Consider the following 14534-nt stretch of genomic DNA (forward strand, 5'->3'; position numbering starts at 1 on the left):
TTACATCTTACTTGGTGTAAGTGTTATTATAAATCAATTATCAAGCTGAACCAAATGACCCACTGAAGCTTCAAGGAGGAACTAATCAGGAAGCAGTGATTAATAAAAAAAAATACCTTTTTAGAGTTCTTCCATCCTCCTTGACCCAGGTACTTTGTATTTTCAGCTGAGGTACTTCCCCTGCCTGTAGTAAACGAGTTATATGACATGTGTATGAACATCACATGCATGTATATATAAGCCAGTGTTAGACTGCCCTGATGGTGGTCTGCTGCTCTACAATAATGAGATTGAGGCTGATTCTGTTTTAATTAAACCAATTGTCCAAACAAATTGAAACCGATACCCAGCTTTATTGTAGAAATGTAATTAGAGGAAATGTGTGTATGTGTACATAGAGAAACCAACTCAAGCCAACACTCCTCCCATACATACACGCATGCACTAAGACACCACATACACATGCACAGGGTGACAGCTGGGGATAGAAATTGGATGTCTATTTACAGATATTCAGGAAAATGAAACTGAAGGGGTGATGTGGGTCAAAGTTGTCGACCTCTTAAGTACACACACAACCCAAACAGCATGAAAAGTGAGATGCAAAGCACTCGGCCATGTACTACACCCCCAGAAGACTCCTTCCTGCATCCCTTTCATTGTAAAGCTTTGTATAAAACACTGAAAGTCTGCAGTGTTCTTATCACTGCATCGTAAATCCTCAGCATGACACACTCCTCAAAAAAAGATATTTTTTATGCTTTTGATTAACAGTTAAACTGAGAACTTTTGTCTACTTAGCTGCAGTGTGCAATTTCTATGTGTTAGCAACTAGAGCCATTTGTAAAAGTATTTACTGTCAACTCATTGACTTATCTTTTGGCATTTTTTACCATTATAGCATAGACCCTTAATGTATTTTCTGGGGATTTTATGTCAAAGCTACACCCTTTCATACATAGAGAGATAAAAAAAACGTATGTCCCCCATAGTGGGACGTCCTTTAAAGTCACATTGAACCAGATGTTTCTTATCACAGTATAGATGCAGTTGTTTTTAAAGGTTATAATAATTTGTGAACAAACAGCATCATGAAGACAAGTGTAAGAAGAATTGTCTGGCCACATAAGAACAAAAAAGAACAAAAAAGATTACCTTATACCCCTCTCAGAAGAAACAGCTCACTGAAACGCCATGACCCGGCTCAAATGACTCGTTGGGCAACCTAGGTTACAATGGCCTATACACGGCTCGTCTCTGATTGGCATACAGTGGGAACAGCAAACCTGCATCGACCTGCTAATGTACGTGTTGCACTCGAGCGCAACGTGATGTCACCAGACACACGGCGGTGTTGGACAGAGGCCATGCAACTTACCAGCAGGGGGTCAGACCCAGCTTTTTCTCCAAATGGGAAAGGTGCCAAATTCTGATTGTTAGTGAGGTTAACCTGCTAATTTAGTGGGAGAGAAGCTATGAATAAATCTTTTTATTTTTTAGTTTCTGTTCACCCTGTCTAAGTTTGACTTATTTAGCACAGCAGACTTTGGTTAAAAACACTAAATATGCATCACTGGTACGATTTGCAGATGTGTAAAAAAATTTCTTCTCAAACTATTGGGAAAGCAGATAAATACAAATTAATGTTGCGTTTTTATTTTATGAGCTGAAAATTCAGTTTTTCTTTTCCTATAATATACAATTTCTGATGTTTTTAGTAGGAATGAAAGAACATATACTATGATAGTATAAGTACCCATAGTTCAGGCACTATGGATACTTAAATAAGAGGCTAGATTTTTTTCTTAGAATTATGAAAGCCTTTTTCCCCCCTTTTTTGTTGTGTGCCTTTCTTTTACTAACTCTGCATGTTTGCAGCTAAGGAACCAAATCACTAGCTTTAAAATATTTAGGAGGCAGAAGAAGATCTCTCAGCAATTGTGGAAGCAGCTGAATATAACTACTTGGTGTACTATCAAAGCAAAAGCAACAGGCCAAAGAAAGACTTGGCCTGAAGAGGCCATCTTTGTGACTTTGGGTCCTGTTTAACTTGGCAGTGGGGTAGCTGTGGCGTGCCCAACAAAATCTGCTAAATCAATTAGAGGGAATGGGCGGAGAAAAAAAGAGGTGGAGGGAACATTTAGGGTGAAAGGGAGATGAAGCTGATCCCCGGCACTGAGATTCAGTGTTTTTAGATGGTTGCATAGTGAAAACAGTATGGTTTGCTAATATTTAGCAACAGCACTTTATACTGGAGGATGTATTTAAGGCTTTGAGGGTTGCATTTGGCGGGGAAGGCAGATTATGGAGGAGGAGTGCCAGATAAAATGTGGCTGAGACTGCATGGAGCCCTCAGACGTTGGAACTATTGAGGGGGGGTCGCATATACATTTGAATCATAGCTACACAAAATGCAAATGCAATACAAATTGAAGCTTTAACTTAGGCATTATTTAAATCTTAAAACAGCTGATATAAACTTTTGTTGGTCATAAAAAGATTTAAGAATACCACTAGGGGGGTAAATCAAGTGCTAAACCTTAACTCTGCTGTTTAAGCCACTGTGAGCTTTGCTCCTTTGTTCTCTCTGTTTCTCATCTGATGGTGTTTTCCAGAGTAAACACTAGTGTATTACAGCACATGTCAAAGGGGAGATGATGTCATGGGCCGACTACTCATTGACAGTGACAAATTGCAGCCATGTGATATGTTTGTAAAATATAACCCTTTACTGACACTCATATGGAGCAACAAGGGAGAAACGAAGGACATAGAAAAAAATGTGCAAAAACACATTTTTTAAAACGTACCCTTTCAGGCTTTATTTCTTCTAGCCAAAGGATTGCTTTGCACAGCTCTGTGGTCCCTAAAGACAATAAGGCTGTCAGGCCAAAGAAAACTGTAATCACTCCTTTTTCTGTTTTGTCCTTTATACAGTTTTTCCACTTCTTTTCTTTGTTCTTTTCTTTACCTTTTCCCTCCCACTCAGTGGATGCTAGAGCTTTCAGGACTGTAGGTTAATTTCATCAGAGCGGGGTCTCATAAGGCCTGAGCTCTGACTCGGAGTTTCCCCTCTCGGCGGCAAACTTGAAAGACTTCATCAACACACCCCTAATTGTGTCTCTCACAGATCCTCATTCAGCTACCCTTTCTTTTTTTCCCTCCCACTCTTGTTTAAGACACACACATCCCTACACACGTAAATGCCTCCACAAGTACTTTAATGCACATAGAGTTAGCAAGCGTGTGGAGGCATTAGATGACATGTGCATATTCTAGGCTCCGCTCGCCGTTCCTGTGTAGGAGTGCAGCAACTGTCCAGTGCAGCCGTCTGGACCAGATGTAGGGGTCAGTGACTCCATCAGAGGGGGGTGCAATATCAGTATCCCCCTCTAGGTCCCAGTGGAGCTATAGCTTTTATTAATCTTTCCTCCTCAGAGACCACATGAACTACTGCTGGAGCTCAGAAGGAAGACTGGTAAAACAGAATATAGTAGTCCTATTTATAAGATATACCATTATGTTTTCTATATTTGTTTCTGTTCTTCTATGGAAAGCAATATTTTCAGATTATTGTAGGCTCAGTCACAACTATTCTTTTATAGTGAAGTAGTGAGATATATTTTGCTCATCAAACAGAAGATATTCTTCATTTTGACACTTCTGTGACCCAAATTATTTAAACTGTTAAATCCCAAGATATATTGTTCATTTTGTTGCTGATTCCATTTATAAGGTTTTGTCATCAGGCTTTTAGCTAGGAATGTTTCATAGCATCTAAGACATGGTATATCTTTAGGCTTTGCCTTTTGAAAGTTAGACTTAGGTTAAATCCTAATTATGGGAAGTATGTGTGCTTGACTGGAGGTGAACATTTTTAATAAGGTAGACATGAGACATGAAGACATGATGATTTAATAGTTCTTTCTAGCGGCTAAGGTCCTCAAGAAGTCCCCATGCATTGTCACTAGGAAGCATATTACTTTACGGTTCTAGCTCCATCTAACTGCCAGCACTTAGTCTGGTTACTACAAACGCACTTCCACCATGGCTAAAATGTTCTTATCGATTTGAACAAAGCACCAGTTTGCATCACTATGTTAAGTGCAATCTCTGGCCAGGTCATACTACCGTACATGAGTACAACTCTGCAAGCGCTAATGCGATTTTTTTTCATGTCACATTGGTGGCAATGCATATAAGGAGCCTCCTACTATGCATAAGGTCAAATGATGTCACAATTTGTGTGGCACTGTGCCAAATTTTTCACCTCTGCCTCAGTGTCCCAAAAATTGTGGGATAGCGGTGGCCTGGTGGTTACGGTATGGAACTTGGAATCCTGAGGATCTACATATAAGTCCCACAGTCTGCCAATGTGGGTCCCTCAGGAAGACTCTTAACCCCACACTGCTCCCTGGGCACTGCACAATGGCAGCCCACTGCTGCCCAAGGGGATGGGTTAAAAATGGAAAAAGTTAATTTTGTTGTTCTGTACTTGTGACAGTGTAATGACAATAAAAGCTTCGAAAAAAAAAAGGAAACAATGGGCCTCGTCCTAAAAGCCTTTGTACGACCAAAATGATTGTAAAATCCTTTGTACGAGTGGTTTAGGAGAAAGTGTCACATACACCATTTTTGTCCTGTTTTTAATCTTCTCTCAGGTACGAACACAATTAAGGTGTGCTCCAGACTTGAAGTAGAAGTCTTGTACAATCAGTCAGCTGTTATTCAAGCCTAGATTTTACTAATTGACTGTATTTGTTAGTACTCAGAAGCAATTGTCCATTTTATTAGGCTAAATTATTATATATTATGCAACTCTCCAATTGCAAATCACATTTTTATTTGCTGATGACAGAACTATCGGTCACAAGACCTGCAGCTGGCATGTCAGTGTCCAGAAGATTTATTTTGTTGGTATCTCGTAAAAAGAATGAACAGTCAGTGAGTTCTATGTGAGATGAAGCTACTATTGAAATAGCATCTGGAACAGAAAATGGATAGAAAGTTTGGAATAAAGTTCAGCAATTTGAAACTACTCTAACTCTGCATTCATTTCACTTCATGGCAGGTCCTTGGCTTTGAGATTACACAAAATGTGGATGTATTTTTCTGGGATTTGATGGCTTTTTCCCTATAATGTCCTAGACACTTGCCTGAAACATATTGGGTATATTCCTGAAACCTACCAGTATCCTTTCATTAATTATCTGGTACTGTCTCTGAATTTTTCTTAAGCTTTTCTTTCACCTTCTACGTACTTCCATGTCACTTACCAGATGTTCTTCCACAACTTACCAGGTGCTTTTATCTAATTGTTTTTATATTGCCATTTTTGCACAGCCATATAAAACATGTTTTACTCAAAAACTCCAAAGGACAATTTTTCATTTTTTAGGTACCAGCCTGACTTTTTCTTTAAGGCTGTAAAACGTTCCTACAGTTAACTGTCCAGTTTATACACATGCTTTGGGAGTGATTATCTAGGGTGAATATGGCTGGCCAATGTAGGCCAACACCTACCACTTATAGCTCTCATTTTAGTCTGCTACTTGTGAACCATTCAGATTTTTTTGTTGAATATTCACTATTCAAAAAAGGACTCTTTCACTTAACATAAAGTATTGATGTTAAGATAAATGTAGGATATGTTAAATGCTGCATGTTTCTGTAGCCAATAAGCTTTTATGAAGGTTTTATTTGACAGTCTGATGGATCTACTTGTCGTAGGATGTTTTGAGTAGTTTCGTGCTTGATAAATCTTAGGTCTATAAATACGGGCACAGCATATGTAAACATCATTTAGAAAGCAATCTAAATATTTGTAGACCTCATCAAGAGGTAAAGCTATGCATCCATCTAATGAAAGCAGCTTTAAACTTGTGAAGACTTTCCATAGCACTCATGAGAGTATTTCTTCTTAATTTTATGATAGTGTGCGAAAGCACCGCATTTGTGTCAAAGCTGGGTCAGCTGCCATTTGCAAATAATTATTGCTGTTTGTTTTAACTTTCTGGAAGTTCCAGATGGTGGCTTTAATTTGCTGCTGTGAAGCAGAGTGTCAGGTGAGTTTTAGAAAGCCTTTTTGAAGCATTGTAATGAACTTTCTGTCAGCGCACCAAACATTGTCAAGTTTCTGGCACCCCTCAAAAACCATAAGCACATTTTTCCATGAGGTGTCTTGTAGAAGACTTTGAATAATGGGATAGATTTGGCATTTAGACAGGGAGGATTTTAGATTTCAGTGTGCACTCATGTTTGAGAGAATGGTTGATATAAATGCAATGCATAAATGGTTATTCCAATATCTTAACTGTATGCTTTTCTCCAATTACTAAAGCTGCTACAGCTAACATTCCTCATGTTTTGAATAGTGTCTTGGAAAACCTCATGTAAACCTTATATATATCTCTGGATGTAACCCTCTGTTGTTGTAGATGCCTTACTCTGTTCTCACCCAGCAAGAAAAAAGGCTACCCTCCAGATAAATATAATTTATGGCTTTGTTTTCTATGTGGTTAAAGCCTGTGTGAATCCTGGACGGAGTGGGGTTCTATTTTCATGCTTTTTTAAAACCATAGTAATCCTGTTGAAGAGTTATTTTTCAAACATTAGATATGTTATTTCCATGGGGAATAGAGCTAAACCTTATCAGGCAACATCTTTAATATTGGTTTCGGACTGTAAAAGTTTTAGCATGCTGTCATTCAAAGATTTAGAGGATTCATGCTTGACTTTGAAATATGGACAGTCTCTTCTGTGCTGAAGGAGCTCAGCAAATATTTAAGATGTTTTCAAATGGAATAACAATAAACTCACTTCATAAACATTGATCTTAAAGATGCTCTTACATATCTCATCTCATATAACCTTTTCTCTTTTCTTTCTTTTAGGTTTAACGAATTCAGCCATGCCTATAACAAGTAAAGGAGCTAGACGAAGGGCTTGGATTGGCAGACCCTCTCTACTTTCAAACACCTGCCAACAGAAACTCCTCTTTTATGTTTTCACTGTCTTAGTTCAGTCAACCTTTGTTTTGGGAGTTCTAGAACTCCAGCTGGATGAAGGCCAGCCAGCAGGGACTATTGTTGGTGACATCAGTGCAGGACTTCCACCTGGTGAAACAGCTACCCTTTACTTCATTTCTGACCACGAGGGCACAGGCGTTGGAAGTGACCTTAACATTGATGAGACCACTGGCATCATTACCACAGCACGCCGCCTGGACCGGGAGGAAAGGGACCACTATAGCTTCATTGCGGTGACAATGACTGGCACCACTATTCAGGTGTCGATCACCGTTAATGACATAAATGATCATGCACCTGTGTTTCCCAAAGCAAAAGCTGTTCTGAAGATCCCAGAGCACACCGCTGTGGGAACAAGGTTTTCCCTGGATCCTGCCACTGATGCTGACAAGGACCAGCTGACTACCCAAGGCTATACCATTCGAGAGGGCAACGTTGGACAGACATTTAAGCTTGAGACAAGGAAGGGTGCTAACAAGTTACTTTATTTAGACTTGGTGGTCAACGGACTACTGGACAGAGAGAAGCGCTCGTCATACACGCTGGTGATAGAGGCATTTGATGGAGGCTCACCAAGAAGGATAGGATCTATGACTCTAGAAGTGACAGTAACAGACATCAATGACCATGCACCAGTCTTTAATCAGAGCAGATACCATGCTATCATCTCCGAAAGCCTCCCTCAAGGAAGTAGCATTTTACAGGTTAGGTCAAGCCTTTTGATTATCTTGGCTTGGGTTTAAAGAGACTAACAAGCGTTTTTAAATGTTGAAACTTTTTGTTTTCACAGGTGTTTGCAATTGATGAAGATGAAGGCGACAATGGTCTGGTCCTTTATGAAATCAACCGCCGTCAGAGTGATTCTGAGCGTTACTTTGTCATTGATCTAAAGTCAGGTGTCATCACTCTCAATAGACCTCTGGACTTTGAGGTAAAGAGAGTCCATGAACTGGTGGTCCAGGCCAAAGATAATGCTAGCCAACCTGAGGTAATTACTGCTATTTATGGCATTTAACAATGAGCACATTTTATATTTAGTGGTATTTAAGTAGGTGAAAAGTCCTCATGACTGCTTGTGACTTTCGAAATAATGTCGCTTTTTGTTTTTATAAATGTAAATCCTAAAAAATGGTATGTTAAATATTTCTTGGACAGTTGCCAATTTGTTGGACAGTTGTTAGTCATCAATGATGGAGAACCAGAGATTAGCAATGTATTGCAGCAAATATATTTAATGGTTCTATTATAACAAGAAATATATATATAGCCTATAGAAAAATGTTAATACTGTTATCACTTCTTCTCAGGTCACTAATACATTTGTGACAATTCATGTCCGTGACTTCAATGACAACCAGCCAACCATGACCATCATCTTCCTCAGTGAGGACGGCTCACCGAGAATCTCGGAAGGGGCCCAACCAGGCCAGTATGTTGCTCGGATATCTGTTACTGACCCAGACTACGGGGAGTATGCTAATGTGAACGTATCCCTAGAGGGGGGTGATGGGAAATTTGCGCTAACAACCAAAGACAGCATAATTTACCTGATATACGTGGACCAGGTTTTGGACAGAGAAGAGCGGGATTTCTACCATCTCAGGGTGATGGCCACAGACTCAGGCACACCTCCCCTCAGAGCTGAATCCTCTTTCACGATCCAGGTGACAGATGTCAATGACAACCCTCCACAATTTGACCAGCAGACCTACAGACAAACCATTCCTGAGGTCGTCTACCCAGGAACGTTTGTTCTTCAGGTTACAGCCAGGGACAAGGACCAAGGCCAAAATGGGGATGTGCGGTACAGCCTGCTAAAGGCTGAAAATTCTCGCTCTGATTGGTTTTCAATTGATCCAGTTACGGGGATAATCACCACTGCAACAGCTCTTGACTTTGAATCAGAGCCAGCGCCCAGTGTAACTGTTGTTGCAATGGACGGTGGTCGGCCGCCTCTGTCTGCCACAGTGAAGGTAGATATTGTGCTTCAGGATGTCAATGATAATGCGCCAGTGTTTGCCAAGAGTTTCTACAATGCCTCCATCAAGGAGAATACCCCAGCTGGCACCTGCTTCTTAGAGGTAAGAAAAGCAAGAACCACGTATACTTACTTTCACTCCCTTCAATGTCTTCTCTTACTCTTTTTGTTCTTCTTTTATTTTTCATTTGGATGTTCACTCTTCCCAAAGAACTGTTGTCCTGCTTATCTAGGCAACCCTTGTATAGATATATGCCTTGTGCTCTTATCTATTTGTTTAGTCTTTTTTTTTTCTAATATCATTTGACATTTACTCCCTACACAAAACCCTTATTTATACATCAGTTTAAAGCTGGAACTCTGACTGTATAAAGTAAGATATGGTCACAAAAAGACTGGTTCGAATCTTAGAAGATTGCAGTACTATTATGGTCTAAGTTATTAATTTGTTTTCTATTTTAGGAGGAAAAGATTTATAAAAGGAAGAAAGAAGGGTTTAACAAAGGCAGGGGGAGTTAGACTTTACCTGAATTCCTAAAGCTACTGCAGGGAGATTTACTGATTTTTGGTTTGTCCTCTCTCTAACCCCATAGGGTAACCATGGTATCCAATCCAGTTGCGTAGGTTGAACCCTGGATATCAGTGCTTTATCTCGTTGGAGCTTTTCTTCCTTTGCTTTTATAACGAGTCCAGCAGCTCATGTATTGTAGAACAACCTCTGTTGAGAAAGAAAAGTGAAGGTCTGGCTGTTTGTCTTCAGTAAGGTCTTACTGCAGCATCTTTTACTGTTAGACCAAATTTTTTTGCAGTATGATTTTGGCCCTCTAGAAAGAAAAAGAGGTGTGATAAGAAAATGTTATATTCATTCACAAAATATTTAGAACAGCTCTGCTCTTTAAATACCCCACAATATGGACCTGAATAAAAGAGCAATTCAGTCACAAGAAGTGGTTAAATATTTGTAGTTCAGAATTCTTATTTATTTCACAAGCCATTTCTAAAGCTTGGTCTATGTATATATTGGCCAGCTCTATCAAAAACTATGTTAGAAAACTTTGTATTCGACTACTAATTTATCCCTTCAGGAAACTTGTTAGACCCCCAGGTGAGTTGTTGCAAAGGTTGCAACCATCTCTCCCTCCATTCTCTAATCTTAGCTGGAAGATATTCTGGCTGTGAGAAGTGGGGTTACCCCATGCAAGACATCATGGGTGTTTTTTTTCAGTAGGCTGCTTAGAGTGACAGATTCGAGTTGCTTATTCCACAATTTTTTTCTCTTTACTGTGACCCAGCCAAGAGACTCTTAGAAAGTTTCCATGCAAGGGTTGTGATTTGCAGCATAACAACAGCTGATGTCAATGTTTTTTCTATGTCAGTAGAATATCTGGCTGCTAAGATGAACATTATAAGAACATGAAGATTGAACATGCTTACTTGAGATGTTCCAGCAAGCAAACAACCTAAGAAATATTTTGATTTTCATAATTGTGCTATATTTTAATTCATTTAGTAATTTTTTGAGCATTAGATATCCTGCTCTGGGTGAGCTTAGATTACTGTTTTTGTGGGATTTTATTTGAATTAGGCAATCCTATTGTGAGCTTTTGTCACGTTCCCCCGAGTGAAGACAAATGTAGACTGTTCTCAGAATTGTACCAGTATTTATAAAAGATAGCAATCAGTGTTTGGATCTTGAAATTATCATGCTGACTTGGCTTCCTTGGGTTTGGACAGTTGTATTAAACAGGGGGAGACAGCCAATGTTTCATATCTAAGCAAGAAAATGTATTATAAAAAAAAAAGTATGAGGTAGGTTTCTCTTGTTTTGACTATGGTTCAGTTCCAGGTTTTCTTATGGCTTTCTTCCTTTCTCTTTTACCCCATCTCTGTTTCTCTCTTTTACTTTATAATTTCTCACTCTTTTCTTAGGCATACACACTTCCAGTCTGTGTGTAGGAAGTGTCTTATCAGTTTAGCCACTCTTACAATCTTTAATGTGGTGGACTGTTTATCCAGCCACAACACAAAGGGGTTATTTATTTTTTGGTTTCCTTGCTTTCCTCTTCCTCTACTTCCTTTAAGTATTTCCCAGGCATGAGAGGTTATAAGGCCTGCTGGTGCGTATGGCATACATATTCATCATAGCTCCTTTCATAACCCGAGGTGTTAGAGGGCATGAGAACATTGAGAATTTATGGATGATGATGAATCGTGACATTCTCATGTGGGGATGGAACTCTTGGGCATTACAGTGTGATTATAAATGGATTATCAGTGCATCATGAGAAATCTCTCCACCTTCCCCCTCCAATCGGCACCCTTTAAGCACTGTAGTTGAAATTACTAACAGATGATGGACTCTCCTTATCTTTAGGTAGTAAGGCAAAGTAATTAGCTGTATTATCATGGAACTGTGAAAGGTTTGACCATCCATATTGAGTAAATAATGATTCTACTTTGTCTCAATCTGTTTCTAAATAGAGATACTTGTTAGGGATCTTGCACACTTTGTTACATTCTTTTAAATCTCTTTAAACGTCTTATTTAATAGTCTTTTTTCATGCAAACAATATGCTGACTGCAATAGAAAGAAGTGGTCTAAGTCTCAAATTTGATTTACACTTATGTTGCGAAATCACGTTCTTTCTGACTTGAATTTAGTTTAAAATTCAGACTTGATTTTATATATTTGTCTCGAGACTCAAACAATCTTCATCTAACATAATCAGAAGTAAACTAATGCTTGATTTAACTGAAAACATACATAGATGAATCGAAAAATGAATTCAGGTTTAACTAATTAGTGGATGTTTTAAAAGATAACAAACTTAGCTGATCACATTTATTGCACTCTTTAATAGTAAAGTATCAAAGTGTTGATAAAGAACCAAGTTTTCAGTTTTTTTGTTTTGTTTTCTTTTTGTAAAAACAAAACCTGCTAAAGTGTGAGGACAATGTAAATATGTTGACGTGCGTCCTTTACAACATGCATCACATGTTCGAGCCATGCAAATCATCTTGGGTCCAAAAAGCACACTGTAGGGCGAAAACCTGGGTTAAGGCCTTCTGCAAAGATCTTCTGCATTCCTTTGCACTCTTGCTTTCTCTGCTTGCAAAAGGTACCACTTGTATTTGTTGCCACAGAAATCTATTTCTGAAAGTACGTATTCACCATAACCTGTCGGTGCGTTTCTTACACAAGCTGAGTTTACAATAACATAAATGGGAAATCAAAAAGACCTGATTTTGATTGGAGTTCAGTATGGAGATTTCAAGAGAGCAATTCTCATGCAAACATGTGCAGGTGCATGCCCATATACACACTCCTGTACACTACTGAAGCTAAGATATCACTTCCAGCAGGTGATGCCTCTTCCCTGTAATGTTCAGCATGTGGTTTTCAGGTCAGGCCTGTTAAACAGCACTCAATCACTCAGTCCGACATGCAGATGTGCTCATTTGGGAGCAATTTTGAGAGAGGGAGAATAGCTCATTCCTGCTGGTGTAGAATGCCATAGCAGCATTTTTGATTTTTGCAGAGAATGCTGGTAAAACACTGTTTGTTTACAGCATCTGCTTTTGGAGAGTGACATTTTGTAATGTATAAGGGTGAATGAAGTGTTGGACAGCATTAAAAATCAGATCATGTTAAAATACACATCTGTAAAAAACAAAGACTACATCCTCCCTGTTTATCCCTCAGATAACTACAAATATTTTAAAGGTTACAAAATACTTTGCGGACATTCTGAGTACAGTCTACAACATCTGCATGTTACATGGGAATTTTCTTTTCTTGGGATTACGGCTCTCCAGGAGAGGTTTAAGACATCTGTAGAACATAAATTCTTTTTAAAATCAAGTTTGATTGAACCAATTTTAAGGCTCTACAGAAGATGTTTTCTTTGGTGTGCAAAACGAATAATAAAAGGGGTTGCAGCTGTAGTCAAAGAAATATTCTGAGAACACTGGAGGATACAGAAATATTAAAAATTGTCCAAGGTTTTCAACATATTTTACCATGTATAATTTAAGAGGTGGAACATGCATTTCTATTTAGTCTCTTTGAGTTAGTTCTTTATGGTGTCATCTTTTGCTGTACTTAAAGCTGCAGTTGAAGATTATCACTATCAGCTTTGCATGTCTAGTCATTAAACCCAAATTTTCTTTGGAAAACAGCTTAGACTCAACAATATACCATAATATAAATGGTGTGTTCAAGATGACATGAAATTTTCAGGGAATACAAAAGGCTAAAAAAATCTCTTTAGGTCTTATTTATTAGAGCAGCTGCTTCCTGCAGTTTCTTCGCCAGCATATTGCACGCTATTTTGGGAAGGACACCCTTGGAGTAGTGCGTCAGTATGAGAAATTGCTTTGGAAATTTGCAGATTATAGGAAACATCTTCGTTTTCCGGTTCAATTTGCATGTTTTCTAAGCCATAACAAGGCTTTTGTTGGGCCTCTATAAAGCCTGGAGCTCTACAGTAATCCAGACATTTTGAATTGAGAAAGCTTTCTGGATGGGAAGCAAATTATCTTCAAACTTGGAAAACAAAATCCAGTGGTTTGTTATTAACTTTTTTGGAATTTCTTTCTTTCCTTGCAAAATGATAAGTTTAAGCAGGGCCTTTTTGATTATTACAGCAGTGGCATCTCACTTTTACAAAAAGGTCATATTCCTACAACTCCTCCACAGCTACTATTGGCATTTAGGCTGCTTCTGTATCAATGAATGCCTGGTTTGCACATCGAGGTAATCAGGCGGATTTTTGCCCTAATCTTCCTCAGACAATAAACTTAGTTTCTCGTAATGGCTGTTGAAATTATCTTACGAGATTATCCTCCTGTGTGTGATGTGCTCAGAGTATGGGAGACTCCATCAATGACCTGCCAAATGTTAGTCAAAATATATGCAGATGATGCTGTAGTTTTTATTCCTGCTAAAACATCTGAGGTGGAATCATTTGTCATCATAGCAGCTCTGGTGAACATATGTAATGTTCACAAAAAAACTATGAAGCTAGATTGTTCCAATGTGTTCCATAATAGTTTCCCATATAGACTGCTGTACTACATCCTGGTCATTAACTGAAGAAACAAACTGAAAGTCTATAAAAACCCTTTACAAAATATCAATCAAAATCTTACGATGAAACACTTTTTATCACAACATCACTGCAATGTGCTCAAGAAATACAAAAAGCCCAATTTTCAAAAATGTATTGATTCTAAAAATTTCTACCTTATTTACAAAACCCTTCATGGTTTGGCCCCGACCCCGCTTTCTAAATATATTACTGTAAACCTAAACCAGTGAGGGATCTCTACACTAGAGCCTCCTGTAGAGGAAATGTTGAAATCCATCTCAGAAAATTTTTGAAAATAAATAATCAGTTTTACTTTTTAACCACAATTATATCTGTTCAGGTTTTATATACTTATGTTTCATGTATCTATTTCTTGTATGTCTTGGGACTATACATGCAAATTAACAGACTTGCTAGAATCTTGCACATTTCAAATGT

General features: G+C 38.5%; 1 protein-coding gene across 1 annotated transcript in view; it reads left to right on the forward strand.

Moving 5' to 3' along the window:
• LOC119783454 (protocadherin-16-like) overlaps positions 1-14534 on the forward strand; it is a 118742-nt gene that overhangs the window by 12570 nt on the left and 91638 nt on the right. Inside the window, exons 2-4 of the mRNA XM_038284976.1 lie at positions 6894-7732; positions 7819-8016; positions 8336-9109. Coding sequence (XP_038140904.1) covers positions 6911-7732; positions 7819-8016; positions 8336-9109 — 1794 coding nt within the window. The 5' untranslated portion in view covers positions 6894-6910. The remainder of the gene's footprint in view (positions 1-6893; positions 7733-7818; positions 8017-8335; positions 9110-14534) is intronic.

The sequence above is a fragment of the Cyprinodon tularosa genome, unplaced genomic scaffold (assembly GCF_016077235.1).
Source record: "Cyprinodon tularosa strain WSP-4 unplaced genomic scaffold, ASM1607723v1 ctg205, whole genome shotgun sequence".
Taxonomy (NCBI): Eukaryota; Metazoa; Chordata; class Actinopteri; order Cyprinodontiformes; family Cyprinodontidae; genus Cyprinodon; species Cyprinodon tularosa.